At 38.3% G+C, this 25,033-nt stretch overlaps 1 protein-coding gene across 2 annotated transcripts in view; it reads left to right on the forward strand.

Moving 5' to 3' along the window:
- Window positions 1–25,033, forward strand: part of SYTL5 (synaptotagmin-like 5) — a 267,276-nt gene that overhangs the window by 97,659 nt on the left and 144,584 nt on the right. For both annotated transcript variants that reach the window (XM_006897511.1, XM_006897512.1), the window contains exons 3-4: window positions 19,643–19,761; window positions 21,352–21,445. In XM_006897511.1, the coding sequence (XP_006897573.1) occupies window positions 19,643–19,761; window positions 21,352–21,445 (213 nt within the window). The remainder of the gene's footprint in view (window positions 1–19,642; window positions 19,762–21,351; window positions 21,446–25,033) is intronic.

The following is a 25,033-nucleotide window of genomic DNA, read 5'->3' on the forward strand; positions in this document are numbered from 1 at the left end:
CCAGCATTTGTTGCTTGCTGTTCTGTTAAATTTTGCTATTCTGACTGGGGAGAGATGATATCTCCTAGTTGTTTTGATTTGCATCTCTCTTAGAGCTAGGGATTTTGAACATTTCTTCATGTGCTTGTTGGCCATCTGAATGTCTTTCTTGGTGAAGTATCTATTAATATCCTGTGCCCATTTTTCTATTGGAGTGTTTACCTCTATCTTGTTGTGGTGCTCAAGTATTTTATAAATTCTAGATATAAGTTCCTTATCTGATATGTCATTACCAAACACTTTTTCCCAGTCTGTGGCTTCCCTTTTTACCCTGTTGCAGAAGTTTTTGGTTGTGCATAGGGATTTGATTCTTAGAAGGTCCCATTCATCTATTTTGTCCCTCCTGGTTGTAGATTTTTCAGGATACTTGCGAGATTGTTTAGGTTCTGGATTAGGACTACTAGAATTCTTCCAAACTTTTCTTTAATGAAGTTTATAGTCCTTTGTTTTAGTCCTAGATCCATGATCCACCTTGAGTTGGTTTTTTAAATATGGAGTGAGGTGTGAATCTTGCTTGAGTCTTCTGCAGATATTTTTCCAATTTTGCCAGCACCATTTGTTAAAAAGGCTGTCGTTTCCCCACTTAACTGATTTCATTTCTTTGTCAAAAATCAGTTGACCAAATGTAGATGGTCTGATTTCCGGGTTCTCACTTCTATTCCATTGATCTATGTGTCTGTCATTGTACCAGTACCATGCTGTCTTAACCACCACGGCAGTGTAGTAGGATTTGAAATCAGGGAGTGAGATGCCTCCTACCTTTTTTCTATTTTTGAGGAGTGCTTTGCTTATTCGGGCCTTCTTTCCATTCCAAATGAAACCAGAGATTACCTTTTCCATCTCCTTGAAGAATGAGATTGGTATTTTTATTGGGATTGCATTGAACGTGTAAATTGCCTTTGGTAGTATTGCCATTTTCACAATTCTACATAGACTATTTCAGGAAATAGAGAAAGATGGAATTCTCCCAGATTCATTCTATGAAGCAGACATATCCTTGATACCAAAGCCAGGAAAGGACACCACCAAAATAGACAACTATAGGCCAATATCATCTCTTATGAACATAGATGCAAAAATACTGAATAAAATCCTGGCCAATAAAATTCAACGATACATCAAAGAAATAATCCATCATGACCAAGTGGGATTTATAACAGGAGTTCATATTTTTAATATAATCCATAATTGATTATGATATACATAATCTAATATCTTTGCATAGTCAATGAAACAAACAAAAGCTATACCAAGTCTTTCTGATATTCTCTACTTTCAGTCAAGTTCCATCTGACATCAGTTATGCTATCTCTTGTTCTATGACCTATTTTGTATCCTACTTGAGTTTCTGTCAGTTTTCTGTAGATGTATTGCAATAATCATATTGTAAGATTTTGTTTGCCTATGAAATTAATGATGTTCAAGAATTTCCTCATTCTATTGAGTTAATTGTTTTTGAATGGGAATAATTATGAATCTCTTCCAGTCAGTTGGTCAATTAGTTGTCTTCCAAATTTCTTGGTATAGATGAGTGGGAACATCAAAGGCTGAATCTGTTTGCTCTGTAACAACCAATGTTCTGTCAGTTGCTAGAGCCTTATGTTTGCCAGTGCCATCAGTGCAGCATGGACTTTTTTCTCTTTAAAATCATTGGATCTTGATTATGTTTCTTCCTCCCATCTTCTTTTGCTGATCATTCAATATTTTGCCATAGAATCCTTCAATTTTACAAATCAAGGCTTGAATGCTTCCTTTTGCTTTACCTTGTCTATGTTCTAGAACAAGTTTCAAAGTCTCTTCTGACATCCATTTTAGTTTTTTCCTTTGTCTCTTGTCTTTTTAATGACCTTTTATTATTTTCATGAATAATATCATTGCTGTCACCCCACACTCTGTCTCATCTTTGGTCATTATTGTTCAGTGTATGAAATCTGTCATTGAAGTAGTTCTCAAGCTCAAGTGGGATAAATTCGAAGTCTTACTTTGGCTCATGAATTCATTTTCACTCTCATCTGCTTCAATTTGAACTGATGGTCTGTTCCTCAGCTAGCCTTTGGCCTTCTACTAACTGCTCTTATTACTCTTTTCCACTGTCTCTTTCCCCAAAAGTAGACTATGTCTTAGTCTACATATATATTGTGATTGTGAAAATACTCTATTTTAATTTCTGTTATGGAAATATTTACATTTATTTATATTTATGAGTTGATTGAGGTATATGTTTCCTTTTTTCTTTGTATTGTGATTTGAATGAAAATGTACAAAACTAACAGGTTTACCACTCCACCCATTCATATGCATTTTAATTACAACATTAATTATAATACCCACAATGTAGCCACACTTTCCCCATATCTTCCCTGTGATTCTCCTTTCCATTCTAACTTACCCCTTCCTGCCTTCTAAGTGTTATCCCTGAAAGAATGCTATGATTTTGCATAGGTCAGACATGGGAGCTTGGGGAGGGAATGGGAAAGAGTGGATAGATAATGAACACTACATTAGAACAGTTAAGGGAAAGAACTATCTGAAAGGAAGATAGGATTATACAGTATATATACAATCTAGAACAAGGGGTGCATTGTATGCTGGGAAAGAGGGAGAGAAAATTTGGGAAAATGAATTAAAAGAAAAGTATCCCATAGACTGCCAAGAGAACAAACATCTCTATCCTGGAAAAGTGAAACTAGGCTGCTTCTTGCAGGCAATGATGATAAAATTCCATCTTTAATACTTTGGACATCACGTCCTCGGAGAAGGACAACATAATGGAAAGGTGGAGGGTCAGCATAAGAGAGGAAGATCTTTGATAAGCTAGATTGACACGGTAACAGTAGCTATGGGTACAAGATGGTGAGATTGGCTCAGGATAGGACAAGGTTCAGAGCTGTGTTCATTCAGCTCAACAGCACTTAGTAACAACAACAACAAAATTGAAAGTCAGCAGTCATTCTAGGTTTTTTGCCTTTGTAGGTAATTTGATTTCATTTATTTATTTGTTTTCACTTCGTAGATCCTCTTAATAGATTCTGTCTACAGTCTTCACAGTTATAGCACAGTGTGTCTAGGCATTTCTTTTTGTGTTTCTTGTTTGTAATGGAAAGAAGAGGGGGGAATCTAGACCATAACCTCTATATGGGCAGTTTGACTTATCTTTTTGTGTTTTAAACCCTAACATAAGACCTGACACATGGTAAGAATGCAATAAATATTTGTTTTGTAATGAACAAATATATTAATAATTCTGAATAAGATGAAGATTGCTATCTTATGTTAATATATCTAATACATGAATCTTATTTCAGATGTCTCCAATGGTTTGTTGGTATGTACTTTTAATGAAAAACTCACTCAAAGCTAATCCTCCAACCAGTTTTCAGGGGTTGTAGAGGGGGAGGTAATTCTTGGAAGAGTAGAGCTACACTGCAGGAGAGGGAGACCCTGGATAAGATGGATTGACATAGTGACTAGGATAACAGGGGTAGTTGTGTTGGAGAAGGTGAGATTGGCTCAAAATAGGACATAGTGCAGAGCTATTGTATATAGAGTTGTTATGAGTTGCAAGTTACTTAGTGGCATATAACAACAACAAATCTCACTGGAGAAGAATGCCCATCTTTCTCCCTTGGAGAAGCTGGTAGATCTGAACACCTGCCTTTGGGTTGACAGCACAATTCTTTACCCACAAGTCCACTGTCTCCAATAATTAACAAAATGTAGCAGAGGAAAAGAAACCTTTTGGCTACTATTCTTTTTATTGATTGATTGATTGATTGATTGGGGGAAGGAGTATTCTTAATGACTGAAATAGAAGATTTAAAATCTCAGCTTCTGGAAGAGCCACTTGTTTTTGCCTGTCTTGTACCTCTCCTCAAACTTGACCTTGGCTTCCCGCCTTGCCTTCCGTTTAAGAGCAGGGTCTCTGAAGACATCCTTGTTAACAATGGTTTTATCCAAGGGGATATCCACAGAGTACCTTGTGGGTATAAGGTGATTGTAGTTATAAATTTTCACAAAGGACTTGATCTTTGACCTCTTGGCAATTTTTTTCTTGCCCATGGCAGCTGTCACTTTTCGGGGATAGCGGTCAATTCCAGCTACCAGAGCGTGGCTGTAGGGGCAGTCGGAGGTGCCATCATCAATGTTCTTGACGATGACGGCTTTGCGTCCAGAGTAACGTCTGGCCAGGACCAGCACCACCTTCCCTGGTTTCATGAACTTGCCCATTTCAACAGCAGCCACCCAGACCGACCTTGCTACTATTCTTTTATTGTTGCTGTGTACCTTTGAGTCAGATCTGACCTATGGCTGACCTTCCAGTGGATTTTCAGAGGGAGGAGATTGTTCATCCTTCTCCCATGGAGCATCCTGTGTCCTCGAACCACGTGCTTTCCGGATTGCAGCACAGCTTCTTGCCACTCTGCCACTAAAGCTAAGCTAAATGTTAAATGTGATAATATTCTCTCTTTCCCCCTTATAAACAAATAAAACCTCACTTCACATTTCTGAAAGCTTATTAGTCAAAGTTTGGAGTCCCATGAAATTGTGAATGAAAATCAGCACCTAGCAAATTCTGGATACTCAACAATTTTTATTCATCAATATTGAATGTATCCCACTATAGTTTCGATCAAAAGTATTCTTCATAACTAAGGAAACATAGAATCATTTCAAATCTTGTGGTTTTCAAACAATAAATTGATATGACAGAAAGTGATATGAATTTTAAGTTGTGTCATGTATATTTTCTTTCAGCCTTCCTTTATTTCTCCTACTCACCTCCAACACATTTGTGTGCATGCATGCACACAATCACAGGTCATCTTATAAAATGCTACAATTTATTCTTTGATTTATAAAAGGTTTCACCATTCCTCAGTGTCTTGTAATCTGTCATTTTTCTTGATCTTGTTATAGTTGGCAAAGTTCTATTCTGGCAAATTACAAAATATAATGGTCATGGACTTTTAGTATAAATCTTATACCTTCCCTACATACTTTGGACATGTTGTAAGGAGAGACAGGTCCTTGGAGAAGGACATCATGCTTGGGAGGGTGGAGGGACAGCGCAGGAGGGGAAGACCCTCTATGAGGTGGATTGATTCAGTGACTGGGGTAATCGGGATGGGTGTGTCAGAGGCAATGCGATTGGCACAGGATAGAGCAGAGTTTAGGTCTGTTGTACATAGGGTCGCTATGAGTCGCAAACGACTCGACAGCACATAACAACAACAACAATACCTTTATAAATTTTAGCAAATTATTATACCCATATGAGCTTTGGTTTCCTTCTCTGTAATTGGGAATAACAACAACAACTACTACTACTACTACTACTACTTTGAGTCATTTGATGACACAATTAAGTACTGATCATAGCTAAAAGGTGGTGAGTTTAGTCTGCCCAGAGACACCTCATAATATAGTCCTGTTAATCTGCTTCCAAAAGATCATAGCTTTAAAAACTCTATGTGTTTTTCTACTCTATACACATGGGGTCTCCCTGAGTTAGAATTGACTAGGAGGAAATTAACAGCAATGACAATAGCCATTTCATACCATGTGGTGAGGATTAGAAATATATGTAAAATGATTCATGACTTGGTTCATGTATAGACTCAGTCAGGGTTAGTTCCCTGTCTTACCATACCCTCCATCTACCTCCAGGACCTGGGAAAGTAACAAATGTATTATTCCAAGCTATTGTTTTGACATTGCAGAGTTTTGAAATGGTAAAAGACTCAAGTGCATATCTGAGTTAAGTAAATACAAGGTTTATAGTTACTGGTTTTACAATGGTAAAAAGGTCATGATTGGGAGAGTGGGAGTGTGATGTTGATGGCTATCGGGCTTATTTTTGTGATGATGATAAGTTTAAAATCAATTGTGTTAAGTAATGCACAAATCCATCAAAATATTAAAAACCACTGAATTGCACACTTTAAGCAGGCCAAGTTTCTGTTACATAAATTATACCTCAATAAAACTATTGTTTATGGAAAAAAGAAAGAGGTTATGACTAATAATTCTGAGAAGATCTGTTTGTTTATGCTAGGTGTTAGCATTTCTAGGAACATGTGGTAAAGATAATATGGAAGCCTATTTCCAGCCATACAGACTGGATAGATCCCACTTTGCCCTGCCACATATGAAACTACTATTGATATGCCATCTATCCCATAGACCAAGAGTATGGGGAAAAAAATTAGCTGAACCCCAGCATGCTACTTTTAGGTAGTTTCCAATCATTGATCTATTTATTCTTCTTCTTGCTTTTTCTGTTGGTAGTATGGGGGGGTGTCAGTTGTGAGTTGTGGGGTTTTTGTCCCCTTTGGTGTGTGTTAACTCATCACCATATTGCAGATACTGAGTTTTTTTTAAAAAGCAGATAATAACTATTTGTGCTAATGCGAAACCTGTACTTGGACCAAGAGGCAGTAGTCAGAACAGAGCAGGGTAACACTGCATGGTTCAAAATTGGGAAGGGTGTACGTCAGGGATGCATCCTGTCTCCATACCTTTTCAGCAGAGCAGATTATCTGAGAAGCTGGGCTCTATGAGGAGAAATGTGGCATCAGGATTGGTGGAAGATCTATTAACAATCTGCATTATGCAGATGACACAACCCTGCTTGCTGAAACTGAGGAGGACCTCATGCACTTGCTGCGAAGGGTCAAGGACTGCAGCCTTCAGTATGGACTGAGGCTCAATGTCAAGAAGACAAAGATCCTCACCACTGGACCAATTGGCAGCGTCAGGATGGATGGCGAAGAGATTGAGATTGTTCACAGCTTCAGTTTGCTTGGCTCCACAGTCAACACTTGGCACCAGCAGTCAGGAAGTCAAAAAGCGTATCGCGATGGGAAAGTCTGCTGTTAGGGACCTCTCTAAAGTACTCAAGAACAACGGTGTCTCTCTGGAGACTAAGGTGCGCCTGATACAGGCCATGGTATTTGCAATCGCTTGTTATGCATCAGAGAGTTGGACAATGACTAGGGAGGACAGAAGGAGAGTGGATGCTTTTGAGCTGTGGTGCTGGAGAAGGGTACTGAATGTACCATGGACTGCCAGGAAAACAAAGAGATTCATCTTGGAGAGGATTAAACCAAGCTACTCCTTGGAGGCAAGGATTCTGGGGCTTCGTCTGACATACTTTGGACACATTGCCAGGAGGGATGGGCCCTTGGAGAGGGACATCATGCTTGGGAGGGTGGAGGGACAGCGCAGGAGGGGAAGACCCTCTTTGAGATGGATTGATTCGATGAGTGGGGTAATCAGGATGGGTGTGTCAGAGGCAGTGCGGTTGGCGCAGGATAGAGCAGGGTTTAGGGCTGTTGTGCATAGGGTCGCTATGAGTCGAAAACGACTCGATGGCACATAACAACAACAACAACAACAACTATTTTAGTATTTTCATGCCAAGAAGCAGAAGTGACATCCACTTCCTAAATAACATGGTTCTGGAAACTATGAATTTTTATAAACGTTGAGAGTTGTAAAGGGGTTTCAGGCCTTTTGTTCATAGGTTCTCTATGAGTCATGCTCAACTGGAAGGCAATCATCATCATCAACAGCAAAAACAATGGCTTCTGCAACAACTACTAAACCTCACAGAAGTAGAAAGAAAGAAATCAGAAACAGTAAATTAAAAATTGAACATAGCTGTTGCCTAGTTACCTAGTGTTACTTTAACAGAACTACTGTAAGTGGATTAATTAAACAGACATTTATTCTTTCACTCTCTAAGAGGCTAGAATTCCAGATTCAGGGTGCCAGCTCTAGAAGAAGGCTTTTTTTTCCTGTCAGCTGTGGGAGAAGGTCCTTATTACCTTTCAACATCTGTGAGATCAGTGCTGCTTGCAGAGCTCTGTGCTTCTAGGCATCTTTTTCCCCTGAGGAGTCTAGGAGGTTCTCAGTGCAGGGACCTCAGGTCCAAAAGATGTGCTTCATTCCCAGCTCTTCTCTCTTGGTAGTGCTAAGATACCATTTCTACTTTTAAAACTTCAGAAATTATTGGCTCAAAATGCAACCTAACTCTGTATTCTGTACCTTGTATCATTAACAAAATAGCTTCTAATCCTGCCTCACTAGCATCATCAAAGGTTAAGATTTACACTACATAGACTAATTATATCAGACCACAACACAGAGAATAAACATATCAGATCCCAAAATGGAAAACAATTACATAATATTGAGAATCATGGCCTAGCCAATTTTACAAATCTGTCCTGAAAATTTTACAGATATGTTCTGGAGAGAGTGAAACCAAGCTGCTCCTTGGAGGCAAGGATTTTGAAGCTCTGCCTCACATACTTTGGGCATGTTTTTAGGAAGGACCAGTCCTTGGAAAGTTGGAGGAACAGTGTAGGAGAGGATGACCCCAGGTGAGATGAACTGACACAGTAATAAAGGTAATGGGGATAGGTGTGTCAGAGACAGTGGGTTAGGTGTGGGTTAGGCTGAGGATAGAGAGAAGAGTTCAGAGTTATGGTGCATAGGGTCACTATGAGTCAAAGTCAACTCAATGGTACATAACAACAAAAACTTTCCACTGCTGTGACTATACCGTGAAGAAAACAGAGCTGCGACACGTTTGCACACCCAAGTTCATTCTTGATAGTAAAATCTACTTCCTGTAGGGGGTCTATAAATCTGAGCTCCCTGTTTCTTTGCTGGTTTTCAGCTGAAAGCTCAGATTAGCAGTTAAAGGCTTTTCTTTCTCTCTCTTGTGCTTTTCTGCAGAGGCTACATCTCAGCGTCTCTGAGTGCACCAAATCTTTCTTAATTGAAGTCTTTCTGATTTCTCAGATTTATGCATCCTGTCTGACTTCTTCTTCCTGTGCTTTTAAGGGCTCATTTTGTTACTTTGGTCTACCTAGGTAATCCAGTGCAGTCTTTCTATTTTAAGATTAATTTAAGGAGCCCTTAAATTAGCATGTAGCATATTGTGCTGCTAACTAAAAGCTAGACCGTTCCAATCAGCCACTCACTCTAAGAGAGAAAGATAGACAATTTCCTCTCATAAAGATTCTCAACCTAAGAAACCCTAAGTAGGATTACTTTGAGTTGGAATCCTTTCTACAGTAGTTGGTTTGGATTACAGTTTAGTTTCATTAGTAACTTTACTTCCATATTTTAAACCAAGTCCCTTTACAATAATCCCTAGATTAGTGTTTGAATGAATAACCAAGAGGCAGAAATCCTGGGAGCATATATTTAAAATTTTCTATCATCTGAATTTATGATATAAATAGTTATATATGTAAATCACTTAAGAGGTATCTCAAAATAATTAAACCTATATATGATGCTAACTCTGATAGATGAGATTTTAGTAGATTAAATGTATTCCATAAACTTATTTTATATGATTATATAGTCAGTTTTTCTTAACATGTGATCTAGCTCATTGGAACCGAATCTGAGATGTATGTGTATGTTTTAATCTTCCTTTCTCAAAGGAAAAAAATTGCACATTTTTCCCAGTCGTGGAAATGTGTTTTATATATGGCTTGCTGTTGTCTCTTACATTCAGAAGCAGGATTTCAAGGAAATTACTGTGGAGAACAAGATGAACATAATTTTTGAATGATTTTTATGTTTGGAATTCACTTGTTTATTTCCAAGTCTAATGAGATGCTAAATCACATGGAAATAATACTCTGAGTTTAGTCACTTCCATTTAGTCCGCAGATGTTTTCCTCAGCCACCTTGTCAAAACTTGCCACAAGTTTTGCTGTTTCTCATCCTCAGTGTTTCAAGCTTCTATGTGTTTCTGTTCCCATTTCACTTTTATGATACTCTGACATAGGTCTATATCATTTTCTACATGGTCTATTGCAATCAATTCCGAATTGGTCTGTTTTCTTCCAGTGTTTTCCTTGCCTGTACAATACTTCAGACATTAAATGATACAGTCTGAGTTTTACAAAAATTACCAGTGTTCATGATTGCATTTAGAATGCGATTCCAACTATTTAGCATAGTATTTAGATTTCCATTACATTATTCCAATCATACCTTTCAACCTTATTTTCAACCCTCCATTAAATCTTTAGTCACATAAAATTTCAATTGTCATTCTCAGGTGATGCCCAAGAGAGTTGTTGAGATAGTGTTGTTGTTGTTCTTGCTAGGTGCCTACAAGACTGCTCCAACTCGTAGAGACTCTATGTACAGCAGAGTTAAACTCTTTCTGATCCTGTGTCATCTTCAGAATTACTGCTGTGCTTAAGCTGATTGTTATAGCCACTGTGTCAATCCATCTTGTTGTGGAGCTTCCTTTCTTTTGTTGACCCTCAACTTTTCCATGCATGATATTCTTCTCCAGAAATTACCCCTTCAGATAATTTTCCCAAAGGAGTATGTGAGACAAATTCTCACTATCCATGCTATTAAGGAACATTCTGGCTGCACTTCATCCAAGAGAGATTTGTTGTTGTTGTTGTTGTTGTTATTTTGGAAGTCCACGGTATATTCAATATTTTTTTTGCACCACTACAATTCAAATGCATAAATTCTTCTTTGTTTTTCCTTATTCATTGTCCAAGTTTCACATGCATACTAAGCACTTGAAAATGCCATGGCTTGGGTCAGGCACACTTTAGTCTTTAAAATAACATCCTGTTAACACTTTAAAGGGGACGGTGGTAAAAGATTTCTCCAATGCAATAAGTTGTTGATTTCTTGTCTGCTGCTCCCATGGGTGGTGATTGAGCATCTAAGTAAAATTAAATCCTTGACAGTTAAAATATTTTTGCTATTTATCAAGATGTTCTTTACTGGTCCAGTTGGGAGCATTTTTCTCCCTTATTTTGAAGTGTAATCCTTATGAATGATGAGTTATAGAAAGGCTTCTGGAATTTTGTTCATAGGGTCGCTATGAGTTGTGCTTAACTTAACTGCAATCAGCAATAACAGTAGTCCTGAGGGGAAGGATTACATAACAATGAAAGAGTTTTTCTTTTTCTTTTCAAGGAGAAGAGTTAATTTTGAGGGTAGGGGGTGGGCAGGGAGAAAAGTGCAACACGAATAACTGGAAACCCTAAGTCTCTGTAAAATTTGATTAAAATTAATTTTAAAAAAGGTAAAAAAAACCAAATAACAGTCCTTACTGAAGGCTACAGTTTTTGAGATTACTCAATAAATGTTTTAAGTTTTTATTTTCTGCAAGCAAGGTTGTCCCATATGTCTATCACAGGTTGTTGATGATTTTTCCTCTAATTTTTATGTCACATTCTTCATATATTCTAACTCCACTTATTATAAATTGAATAAGTATAGAGAAAAATGGTAGCCTCGATACACATCTTTCTTGATATTAAGAGTTAAGAAATACACAATAAGAAATTAGGTAATTGTAATTCATTAATTAATTAATTTTATCAATCGGGAGTAATTAATGTCATAAACCAAAATAAGAATGATTGTATTAAAACCCAATATTATTGATAACCTTAAATAAAATAAAAAGATTAATTAATAATAAAAATATAGACCATACAGTATCTCCTTATTCTATTCAAACAACTGGTTTTTGGTTCATAGACAGGTGCCACATGAACACAATTAAATGTTACTTGATTCCTATTCTCCTCAAAGTGATCCATAATTTACTATGGTCCATACAATGAAATGTTTTTAATTGCATCAATAAAACATAAATAAACATCTTTCTGGTTTTCTCTGCTTTCAGCCAAGATGCATCTAATATCAGTAATGATTTCTCGCATTCTACATTCTCTTCTGAATCCTAGATGTTTTGAATTATCTTCACAAAAACATATGAGCAAAAACCAGTGGTGATGAAGGAAGAAGTTCAAGCTGTTTTGAAAGAATTAGCAAAAAAAAAAGGTCCCAGGAATAGATGGTATCCAGTTGACATATTTCAACTAACAGATGCTGCCCTAGATGTGCTCACCAAGTTGTGCCAAGAAATCTGGACCAACCACTTGGCCAACTGACTGGAAGACATCTATATGTGTTCCCATTCCAAAGAAAAGTGACCCAACAGAGTGTGGAAATTATAGAACAACATCATTGATTTCACATGCATGCAAGATTCTGCTAAAGATTATAAAAAACAACTACAACAGCACATCAACAGAGAACTGCCAGAAGTCCAGGCTTGGTTTAGAAGTGTTCGTGGTACTAGGGATATTGTAGCTAATCTTAGATGGATCTTAGGTGAAAGCATGGAATACCAGAATAATGTCAATCTGTGTTTCATTGACTATGTAAAGGACTTTGACTGTGTGGATCATAACAAACTGTGGCTGACTCTGAGAGGAATGGGAATCTCAGAACACTTGATCGTGCTAATGGAAAAACCTATACTTGGACCAGGAAGCAGTCATCAGAACAGGGCAAGGAAACACTGCATTGTTCAAAATTGGGAGGGGTGTATGCCAGAAATGTGTCCTATCCCCATACCTTTTCAACCTATATACAGAACAGATTATCCAGGAGGCTGGGCTGTATGAGGAGAAGTGTGGCATCAGGATCGGTGGAATATTCATCAACCAATCTGTGTTATGCAAATGACACAACCCTGCTTGCTGAACCTGAGGAGGACCTGAAGCACTTTGCTTCAGAAAACTGCAGCCTTCTATATGGACTGAGGCTCAATATCAAGAAGACAAACATTTTAACTAGCGGTCTGATTGGCAGCATCATGACAGATGGTGAAGAGACTGAGATTGTTAATACCTTTAGTTTGCTTGGCTCCACAGTCAACACTCTTGGCACCAGCAGCCAGGAAATGAAAAGATGTATTGTGATGGGAAAGTCTGCTGTTAGGGACCTCTCCAAAGTTCTGAGGAGCAATAGTGTCAGTATGGAGATTAAGGTGAGCCTGATAGAGGCTATGGTCTTTGTAATCGCTTGCTATATATCAGAGAGTTGGACAGTGACCAAGGAGGACAGAAGGGAATTGATGTCTTTGAGTTGTGGTGCTGGAGAAGAGTATTGAATGTACCATGGACTGCTAAGAAAACAAACAGGTTCATCCTGGAGAGAGTTAAACCTGGCTGCTCCTTGGAGGAAAGTATTCTGAGGCTTCATCTGACATACTTTGGACATGTTGCAAGGAGAGCCCAGTCCTTGGAGAGGGACATCATGTGTGGGAGGGTGGAGGGAATGCGCAGGAGGGGAAGACCCTTTATGAGGTGGATTGATTCAGTGACTGGGGTAATCGAGATGGATGTATCAGAGACAGTGCGATTGACACAGGACAGAGCAGGGTTTAGGGCTGTTGTATAGGGTCACTATGAGTCATAGGCGACTTGACGGCACATAACAACAGCATTATACTAAAGATATTGTTTCATAATTTTTACATTATGTTGAGTCACACTTTTTTTTTTCTTGTGCGGGCACAAATATAATTTTTTGGTCAGGTAGTTGTCTTTCAAGTTTCTTGACATTAATAGTGATCATGACCAGGGCTGCATCTGTTTATTAAAACGCCACAGTCAGTTTTCCATCAATTCCTCAAGCCTTCTTTTTCACCAATTACTTCAGTAAAGACTGAAGTTCTTCCTTGAGTCCCACTGTATCTTGATCTTATGCAATCTCCTAAAGGGGTTGAGCACTGATAAAAAATTTTTTTACAGTGACTCTCTATTCCTCCCATATTCTTTTAATTTTTAATTTAATTTTTTCCTGCATTGCTCAGTATTTTGCCCATAGAATCCTTCAGTGTTGAAACTGTAATCTTGTACAGAAATATTCATCTAATTAACTAAACCCAGTCTTACATTCCTGATTGGGAAAGTCTTTAGATTATTGAATCATGTGTATGATTAAACCTGAAAATGGACTTTGCAGCAGCACATCTGCTATAGGGTGAGTTCCTGTAGAGGAATCATTGGAATTCATTCTGCAAATATTTACTGATGATCACTGTGCCAAATCCTACTCATAGAAGTGATAAGTAACAGACCAAGATTATTTTCACATCATTGGGAATAATTATAGATGCGATGATAAACAAATAAAAATATCATGCTAAGGTAATGGGTGAGTAGACCATCATTCATTTGGCAAAAATAATGAGAACCTAATCTGTGACAGTCCCTCTTCTAGGCACTTGGAGAAAAGATGAGCGAAACATATCAGCTGTCAGTGAGTTTACTGCTTAGTATACATGAGAGGTTATGGGCATTAATAAACCTAAAATAAAATTTAAAATATTATTTGTCAAGACAAGTACAAAGAAGATGGCTATCTATAGGCATTTCAGGAAGTAGATGGAGCAAGATTTCATGTAGCCATTGCAGGTGGGGCTTACAAGATGATTATTCAAGGAACTTTCTTTCCAACCTTTAGTATCTAACTGATTGCAAAACCCTGGCTTTTATATGCAAATGATTTGATAGTGTAAGCAAAAAACCCCAAGGACTCAAATATAAACTGTTAGACTAGCGTAGACCAATTTAGTAGAGTGGCAAGATATAAGATCAATATTAAAAGGTCAGTGTGATTCCTCTACAGTAAAAAATTATAACTCAGAGAAGGAAACCAAGAAAGCAATATCATTTATGATAGTCAACTACAAATTAAGATACTTGGGAGTGAACTAACCAGAGACACAAAAGACTTGTTCAAATAAAACTACAGAACATTTCTGTGAGACACTATGAGAGACCTAATTAAGTGGAAAATATTCCCTATTCATGGATAGGAAGACTCAATATTGTGAAAACGACAATCCTACCAAGTTACATGTTCACTACTATCCCAATACAGATACAAATTCATTTTTCAAGGATATCAAAAGGGAAAATGTCAAGTTTATTTGGAGTGGAAAGAGACCGCAAATAAGCAAAGCACTTCTGAAAAACAAAAACCAAGTAGGAACTATAGCACTTCCTGACCTCAAAACCTATTACACAGTGTAGTAACCAAAACAGCACAGTACTAGTACAATGATAGGCACATAGACCAATGGAAAAGAATCGAGAACACAGACATGGACCCATATTTATCTACAGTCAACTGATATTTCGCTAGGAAATACAATATATCAAATGGGAAAATAACAACCTTTTAAACAAATGATACTAGCAAAACTGGACTGCTACCTGCAGAAAGTTGAAACAGGATCCACATCTCATACCATATAAAAATAAAACAACTCAAGGTGGATCAGAGGCCTGAGAGTAAAGCCCAAACCCATAAAGTTCTTCAGAGCAAACTGGGCTTAGACGGCCCAGTCTAAGGTATAAAAATTCTTCCAAATACAGGCAGAAATGCACAATCTGGAGAGGATAAATGGGACCTTTTATTAATTAAATCCCTGTGCATATAAAAAAACGTTTCCAACAGAGTGAAAAGAAAACCTACTGAGTGGGAAAAAGCATTTGGCAATACCATTTCAGATAAGGGTCTCATATAAAAAGTTTACAGAATCCTACAGGGCCTCCACAACAAAAAGATACAAAGTGGACAAAAGACATGGAAAGACTTTTCACACAGGAGGATGTTCAGATGCCAACAGACACATGGGAAAAATGCTAAAAATCACTGGCAATAAAGAAAGATGCAAATCAAAACCACAATGAGATACCATTTCACTCCAGTAGCAGTGGCAAAGTTTAACAGGACAACAAGTAATACATAAAAACGCTTATACACTGTTGGTGGGATAATAAAATGGCACAACCACTTTGCAAGGCAGTTTGGCATTTCCTCAAAAAGCTGAATCTAGACATTCCTTATGGCCCAGCTATTCCACTGCTTGGAATATACTCAGAAAATTAAAACTGAGGTACAAATAGAAACTTTTACACCAATGTTCAGAGCAATGTTATTCACCATCACAGGAAAACAGATACAGCCCAAATGTCCAACCACAATCAAATGAATTGAGAAATTATGGTACATTCGGAAGATGGAATACTAAGTATGCATGAGCAATGGCCTTGAAAATTGCTCCCTAACTTGAGAGGGACTGGAGAGCATTATGCTAAGTGAACTAACTCAGTTCTATAAGGACAAATACTGTATAAAAATTATTGTAGAGCATGTATGAGGATCCAAGGGGGTAAGAGTGGAAGCAGAGGGGTGAGAATGGGCAGTGGGGGGTGGTTAATCATAAGGTTGACAATTTGATGGGTGGAGGGAGGAGTGGATGTAAGAAAGGGGAAAGATCTCGTGTGAAAAACAATGTATAAAAACTTTGTAAGTGAATCAGTATAAAATAAAAATTTCATTTTAAAAACAAAGACAAAGGAGAAAGAAAAGACCAAAATGGATGACAGAAGGTAATCTGAATATTATCAAGAAGTAAAGGGACTGAACAGAAGATTTCAAAAGGCAGCACAGATATAGCAAACTGATGGACAAGATCTGGAACTGTAACCTGAGGCAGGCCACATGTTCCGACTGGAAGTACAGACGCTGACCAGGCTGGGGAGGGGCCGGCTAGCACTCTGTCTGGACCCCTGAGCTCCCATTCTCTGCTCATAGTAGACATCTGAAGCATCATCACCCACATCATTACAAGGCACATCCAGAAAAATACTGAAAATTGAACTGAGGCATGTTTGTTGAACTGCAGAAACTAGACACATGGGCTTAGAGCAGCAGTAGGTATCCCAGGGGATGCCCTCTCCTATGTCAAGTTAGCACAGAAAGTATTCCTGTCTATCCCACATGCACCTGGAATTAAGTGCCACCCGGGAAGATGCACACTGACCCCTGCGAGAAAGTAGACAACAAAGAATAGGCTTAATGAATGTTCAGCTTTGTCCCATTTACTGGTTCTTAGGAACTTTATCCACACATGGCCCTGCCAGTTTCTGCTGAGGTCCTGCAGAACTGGAGTTCCCTTGCATCTGAAGGCTTAAATTATCAGAATGAATGAGCATAATAGACACAGTTGACATACGAATTGAGCATGAGTTTAAACAACAAAATGTGTTGTGCTGCTTAATGATTTGAGAAAACCAACAGTTTCTGAAACTGCTGAGCCCCACTGATTTTATTATTAAACTCATTCCTAAGGGAAAATGGAGGGGAAGAGGTAGCGCGGGAAGACAAAGCAAGTATTATAATGAAATGTGCAAGGAGCTGGAGTCGGAAGGTTAAAAGGGAAGCACTTACCCAGCATTTCTTAAGCTGAAAGAACTGAAGAACAAATTCAAGCGTTGAGTTACAATACTTAAGGATGCTGAACACAGAATTTTGAATGACCCAGGAAATACCAAAGGAAGATGGAATGATCACTATGCCATAAGAATTGGCTGACACAGAAGAATTTCATGAAACAACATATGATCAAGAGCCTGTGGTGATGAAGGAGGAAGTTCAAGCGACTCTGAAGGAATTGGGGGGGGGGGAAGCAAAAACAAACAAAAAACAAAACAAACCAAAAAACAAGGCTCCAGGAATTTATGGAATATTGATTGACATATTTCAGCAAACAGATGCTGCCCTGGACACGCTCACCAGGTTACATCAAGACATCTGGAGAAAAACTACCTGGCCTACCAACTGAAAAAGATCTGTGTTGATTCCTATTCCAAAGATAGATAACCCAACAGAATGTGGAACTTATCGAACAATATCACTAATATCACGTGCAAGCAAGATGATGCTAAAGATTATCTAGTAACACCTGGAACAATATATCAGCAGAGAGCTTCCATATGTGCAGGCTGGGTTTAGAAGAGATTGTGGCACTAGGGACATCATAGTCAATGTTAAATGAATCTTGGTTGAAAGCAGAGAGTGCCAGAGAAGTGTCTGTGTTTCATTGACTATACAAAGGCATTTGACTGTGTGGATCACAGCAAATTATGGCTAACCTTGAGAAGAATGGGGATCCCAGAACACTTAATGCTCATGTGAAATCTGTGCTTGGACCAGGAGGCAATAGTCAGAACAGAGTAAGGAAACACTGCATGGAAAGATGCATAACAAGGATACATCCTGTCTCCATGCCTTTTTAGTCTATATGTGGAGGAGATCATTTGGGATGCTGGGCTCTATGATAAGGAATGTGGCATTAGATGAAGACTCATCAAAAACCTGTGTTATACAGATGACACAACCTTGCTTGCTGAAACTGCAAAGGACCTGAAGTGCTTGCTGTAGAATGTCAAGGACTGTAGCCTTCAATATGGATTGAAGCTCAACATCAAGAAAACAATAATTCTCCCCACTGGGCCAGTTAGAAGCTTCATGAGGAATGCAGAGGAGCTTCAGATTGTTGATAACTGCAGATTTCTTGGCTCCACAATCAACAGTCTTGGCACTAGCAGTTAGAAAAGAAAAAGACGAATTGCATTGGGAAAGTCTACTGTCAGGGACCTCTCTAGAGTACTGAAGAGCAATGATGTCCATCTAGAAACTGAGGTGTTCCTGATCTGGCCATGGTATTTGCAATTACTTGCTATACATCCAAGATCTGGATAATCACTAAGGATAATAGAAGAAAGATTGATGCCTTTGAGTTGTGGTGCTGGAGATGAGTGTTGAACATACTGTGGGTTGCTAGAGGAACAAACAGGGCTGTCATAGAGAGTGTGAAAGCAGGCTGCTCCCTGGAGGCAAGTATTTTGAGGCTCTGCCTCACATACTTTTGGCATGTGGCCAGGAGGGTCTAGTCCTTGGAGAGGGACATCATGCTTGGAAGTGTGGAGGGACAGTGCAGGAGAGGAAGACGCAGAATGAGAAGGACTCAGTGACTGAAGAAATGGGATTAGGTCTGTTGGAGATGATGAGATTGGCTCAGAGTAGAGCAGGTTTCTGAGCTAATATACAGAAGATTGGTAAGAATTACAGGTGGCTCGACAACACATAACAATAACAGCAACAATAATAGCAATATGAATAAAAATACTATATGACATGAGATTAACTAGAGAGCATTACGCTGGGTGAACTAACTCAGCCTCCTCACAAGGACAAATACTGCGTAAGACCATTGTTGTTGTTGTTAAGTGTCATCGAGTCATAGGCGACCCTATGAACGAAAGTCCTAGACACTTCTATAACTTTCATCCCTTCTCCAGGTTCATAGGGTTTCCAGAGGCAAGCTATTATGGATGTGGATGCCACTCCTGCTTCCAAATAAGACCAATAGAAGAATAATTTGTAAGAAGTGTATACAAGTCCAAACAGGCAAAGGAAAAGAACAGGGTCACTGAGGGTGGGGAGGGGGGCAAATCACAGGGTTACAGAGTTTGGTGGTCACAGAAAGGGATGAAGGAATTAAGAAAGATCCAGCAGGGCCCTGAAAAGAGCATAGATCAATGGTGATTAATTCTATAAAACTAATGTATGAGAATGATTATATGAAACACAATGTGAATGAAGGAATGTATGAAACAGTGTATATGAATGAAACACAATCTATACAAATTTTGAATGCAAACCAATAAAAGAAAAATGGTCAGTCAAAAAATACCTGGCATTCAGTAGGTATTCAACTAAGAATGGCCATTATTATTACCATAAAATGCTTCCAAAGAATGATAACGTCTGTCCTCTGTACCTATAAACAACTAGTGATTTGTTACTTGGTTAGAAAGTTTTGAGAGTTAATTATGCTAAACAATTGAATTCCTATGTTCTCTCCTGTTCCCTTGAATAGGCAGCTAAGGATTTTAACTGGAGAATGGTTTTTTGAAGAAAAGGCAAAGCGTTTCAAGCAAGTCAATGTTTTGGGCACTGATGTTGTCCGGCAGTCTATCCTAAGAAGAAGTCCAGGTAGTAAAAGCAATTATTTACTATTGAAAACTTCCTTAACCATCATTTTGGTAGGCTAAGTTACCTCTTTGCATTATGTGACAGATACAGTTGAGTTTCCTGAATCCCTTAGGTCATTATAAAACTTGATAGTGTGCAAAGAGTCTGATGACTCTTTCTCTAAGTCTTTTCTAGACTTTTTTTCTAAGTCTGTTATTCATTACAGGAAGAGGAAGCCGGGAGAAAACAAAATGAACAGTGATTTTCCATATATATGACACACTTAGATGTTGAAAGGAGGCACTTATCTTCATCACAGACAGTTGTTTTCCTGAATGTACTGCCAATATTTTACTCAACTTTTTAAAAACTAGCATAAAAGAAATTAAATGATTCACATCATAAAAAAAAGTAATCCTTGATTTTTTCAACTGTATTTCTTTCAAATTTGTCTCAAAGGATGTGTTTCTTAATATATGGTTTCTCACTATTTTCCTTCCCCTGTCTCCTAATTCAAAACTCTAACTCATTGCCATCAAGTCAGAACTGACTCATAACTGACCTGCCAGTGGGTTTTTTGGAGGTTTTAAATCACACAGGATGAAGATTGTCCGTCTTTCTTCCTACCTCCTACTGCCATAAAAAAATGAAACAAAAAAATCAGAGAAGCATTTGACAATACAAGGAAGATTTCTTTGCTTATCAGAATGACTGAGTGATACCAGCAATTAGTGGCCAGGGACCAGGAATGCAAATGGCCTATGATGCACAGTACTGTCACACTCAATGAAGGATTATCTTGACACTTAATAAAAAGAAAAAGCCCACTTTGAGAATACCGTACAGTGTATGCAAACTAGAATTTAATTGGTTAAGTATTGAATTTAACTTGTATTTAGAACCATGTTTTTCATGAAGATTGTAGCACAGATTGGAACAGACATTTTGTTCTGTTCTTAGTCTTTTCCACCTTTTATATGAAAAAGAGAAGTGTGCAGTTGCTTTTAAGTCTGGAAGGTAGAGTTGGAAAGCTTGGAACCAATTCTTCATGTGGTAGTGGCAAAGAAAGGCTTTTGTAAATGGATAACCTTAGGCCTGATGGCACAGAGGGACACAGTGAAGTAGACTTCTAATTGAGCATACAGCTATGACTGCTTTTATCCCCTTTCAAAGCATGAGATGTTTCCCAAATCACCAGGGGTATGGACAGGTGGCCCTCCCCAGGGAGTCTGACTTATGTGCTCCAAAATCAGGGTGCCATTTCTAGAACACCATGCATGCTCTGACTCTAGAGATTGGTAATGCTCATGAGCCCAGGTTCCCCTGTCCTGGAAATGACTGTAGAGAAATGTTATATTTGCTCTACTATTGCAATCATCCCCAGGAGGCATGTCTCAGCAGATTCCCACAGAAGAGTCCTAATTCTAGCCCTCAGTTAACTCTGGAATACTCAACAACTTAGACAGAGCTATGTCTGGAAAACTTATCATTGTCAGTCATTATAAATGTCTTTGGGCTGCGCTATTCTAGGAACGTGAATGCAGAATAGAAAATTACTCTCATTTCTGATTATTTGGTATGTAAATGTGCTTTCTGTTTGCTTTTAAGGAGAAGCTGAAGAAATACAGAGCCAAGAGCAAGCAGAAAAATCAGACCTGTCATCCTCTGCTGGGCAGAAGACAAGTCATGATGGGCCCAGGAGAAAGGGGTAAGACATGTCCATTTCAAGGGAACATTTGCTATTTATTCCAGACACTTTTGAAATAAATATTGTTCAGTTTTTCAAGTCCAATGTCACTTCAGGGATTCAGATATGGTCATAGTCTTGACCGAGGTAACTCTCTCCTCTCATTTTTCTCAAGCAATACAGTTTTAATTATTTACAGTCTTAGATAAATGAAGGTCCCCTAAGACCTGAACATGTAAGAGCTTTCTTTTCATTTGACATATCTGTTCTGGCACCAAATAATTCCCATTATTTTGAGGGAGAAGACTTCCCATCAGAGCCAACCTTGCTTCTAAAAGAGTTGATGAATTCCTTTGTTGTAGAATGCCTGTATCTACCCTGATGCTCCACACTGGAGGGTTCTATATTAAATATACACATAAAAGCTATCCTAAAACATCAGATCCCCTGCTAAGAATGCAGGCTTTCTTAGAACAATAGAGGTTAATTTTGAACAACACACATTTAGGGGAACCTACCTCCTGTGCAAGTTGCTCTTTAGAGGCAAGGATAGCAAAACTTTGTCTCACATGCTTTGGGCGTGTTGTTAGGAGGTCTTGGTCCTTGGAAAAGGCCATTATCCTTGGAAAAGTCATCAAAATGGAGGAAGACATTCAACAAGAAAGTCTGACACAGTGTTTTTTATCAATGAACTCAAGTATATCAGAGATGATGACAGCATCGGGTAGGGTTGCTATGAATTTTAGTTGACTTAGTGGCACTTAGCAACAACAACAACCTCCTACACAGTCAAAATCCATGTGTAATTTACAGTTAACCTTTGAATAACATAGGTTTGAACTGTGTGTACACACAATTCTTTTTCTTGTTGCTGTTGTGATGAGCTCAACCAATTGCCATCAAATAGGAACCAACTCAAATCAGATACTCCAGTGAAGTATATGAGGCTGTAAATGGCATAGGAGGAAATTTCTCATCTTTCTCCCATACAACAGCTGGTGAATTTGAACCATTTGCCTTTGAGTTGGCCATGTAACTCCCTAACCACTAGGCTACCCGAGCTCCCTCAATAATTACAAGTATCTGCTAAAATTGTACAGTGATGTTACTCATATCATCTTTCCTAAGGAGCATTCCAACATTCATAGTTCAAGAGTCAACTGCATATTTAACCACATCAGAGAGAGTAGGAATAGGAGGTCCGTGGGAGTAGGGCAAGATGTAAGAAAATACTGGGAAACTGAAAATTACATCAAGGGGGAAAATTACCTGCAAAACACAAGACAGACCTACTTTGCAGCTTCAGTTTTTTAAGTTGTTGGCAAGTTTTGTGGCTGAAGTGGAAGGAGTTCCAACACATGCCAAATAACTGGATAGTAGTTTTCAAGTAGCATTCATTTCCTCCCTCAGGAAATACCTGGTGGATTTCCCCCCTTAGGTTCTGCAAGTAGAATTGCATTGTCCCCTGTAATCCACTTTCAGAGTATGGTTCAGCAAACTCGCCTGAAGGGGAAGTCGTCTATTTTTTATTTTTTTCTCTGATTAACTGTTGTTTTTTTCTTAACTCTTATGTTTTCTCACAGCATCCCTGTAAATGTCATCTGGTGTAAAACTACCCAGGGGAAAAAAATATATGCATTCAAAAGTCATTATCATTATTAAAAAATCTAATCTTAAAATATCCCAGAGTAAGAAGCTAGCACTGTTGAACTTTTATCTGGCTACCAAAAGGTTTTCTTTTAGAATCTAGAACTGTGGATAAAGAAACCTAGATGTCACTAACCCAAGCACTCATGACCAACAGCGTCTTCATTAAATAACAGAGATGAATAGGAAACATAATCTAAAGTAACCCCACAACCTATCCACTGACCCTTACTACCATTTTTTAATCCATTTATCACTCCTCAGTGCTCTCATAATGCCTTGTACCTGAGTAACACTGAACCACACAGTACTTCTACATCCTCCTCCCTGCACATGTGAGTGTAAGTGTACATACACGCACAAACACACTCACACTCTTCTTAGTCATAAACTCCTTTTGCACTGGATGAGTGGTGGCTTTGGTTTTGGCCTCTGGATCCCACAAGGGTCAACAGCTTGTTTAAGTAATTCAGAGCCCACTAGTGCATCTAAGAACTTGTATAAAACACAGTGTACATGAATGAAATATTTTGTACATAACTGACTAAAAAATTACAATTAAAACAACTGTAATTGGAGGACTAAAGAAAAAAGAAGCGCTGTTTACAAGGCAGGCCATCACAGAGCAAGTTATAATATGGCGGCCTTGGACTTAGGAGAAAGTCATTAAGTCACCAGCACCTTTGTGTCATTCAGAATTATACAAAGGCCAAATCATTAAACCCTCCTAATGCTGGACTGAGTTCTGCTGGAACTCAAAACTGGAATGAGATGATTCTCAGTGTTTAAAGAAGGTAATATCTAGGTAGAGAAAGAAACTACCTGAAAAGTTACTTAGTCTAGAAGAGTTGCAGGAAAATATAAGAATGATCATATGAGCTGCTTCAAAGTCAGAACAAGGAAGAGAATGAATTACAAGAGAGATAAAAGATGCTGTTGTTATTGTTGTTGTCAGGTGCCGACAATGACTCCTAGCAACCCTGTGAAGAGCAAATTTCTATCCTACTCTGTCTTGTGCCATCCTCATTATCTCTGATGTACTTGACCCCCTTGCTACTGTCCCTGTTGTCAGTCCATCTTATTGAGGGTCTTTCTCTCTTTTGTTGGCCCTCCACCTTACCAAGCATGATGGCTTTTTTGCTGAAGAATAGCCCCTGCTAACCACAAGCCCAAAGTATGTGAGACAAAGTTTTCACCATCCTTGATAAAGAAAAGATTTAGATAATGAATGTGAGGAGGACACAGAGCACTCAGGAAAGACTCAAATTGCTAGCAGGACTTGATGAGCACCTTAAACGATGGATGGGGCTCAAGGTAGCAAAAAGGGGAAAGAGTAATTTCAGGGAAGGGAGACAACTTAAGTAGGAATTCAAGGTGGTTCCAGAACAATACAGAAACATCGAGTACTAGTCTCACTCAATGTTTTGGTGGTTTGGTGGCTTTGTTTGGTTGTTTGTTTTGGTTTTTTGGTTTTTTGTGGGGTTTTTTTGTTTTGTTTTGTTATTTTTTTGTTTTGGGTTTTTTTTTGTTTTAAGTCAGACTGAGGCTTTTGACACCTTGACAAATGACCCACTTCCAGAGGCCTTTGAATCAGAGACAACTTGGCAAAACTCTATGCAGACTGATACAATATTCTTGCAAATCTATTTTTTAAAAGGAAGAAGCTGTATAATGTAAATGAACTTATCTGTATCAGTGCCATCACCAAAAAAAAGGAAACTTGTTTTGTTACTTTGTTTTTGTTTTCTATTGTTAATTATATTTGTTTTAGACCACTCACCTTGTCACAGAGGCACTGGGAATTGTCCAGAACCTATCAACTCAAGTCACTTTATTGAAAAACCATTTACTATTGAAAGTACTAGAAATGTCATATTAGAAGTGAGGTTTTGAAAAGATTTATCATCCTATTTATTATTATTATTATTATTATTATTATTATTATTATGTGCCATCGAGTCG

Source organism: Elephantulus edwardii, unplaced genomic scaffold (assembly GCF_000299155.1).
Source record: "Elephantulus edwardii isolate Elephantulus edwardi_28Jun2011 unplaced genomic scaffold, EleEdw1.0 scaffold00210, whole genome shotgun sequence".
Taxonomy (NCBI): Eukaryota; Metazoa; Chordata; class Mammalia; order Macroscelidea; family Macroscelididae; genus Elephantulus; species Elephantulus edwardii.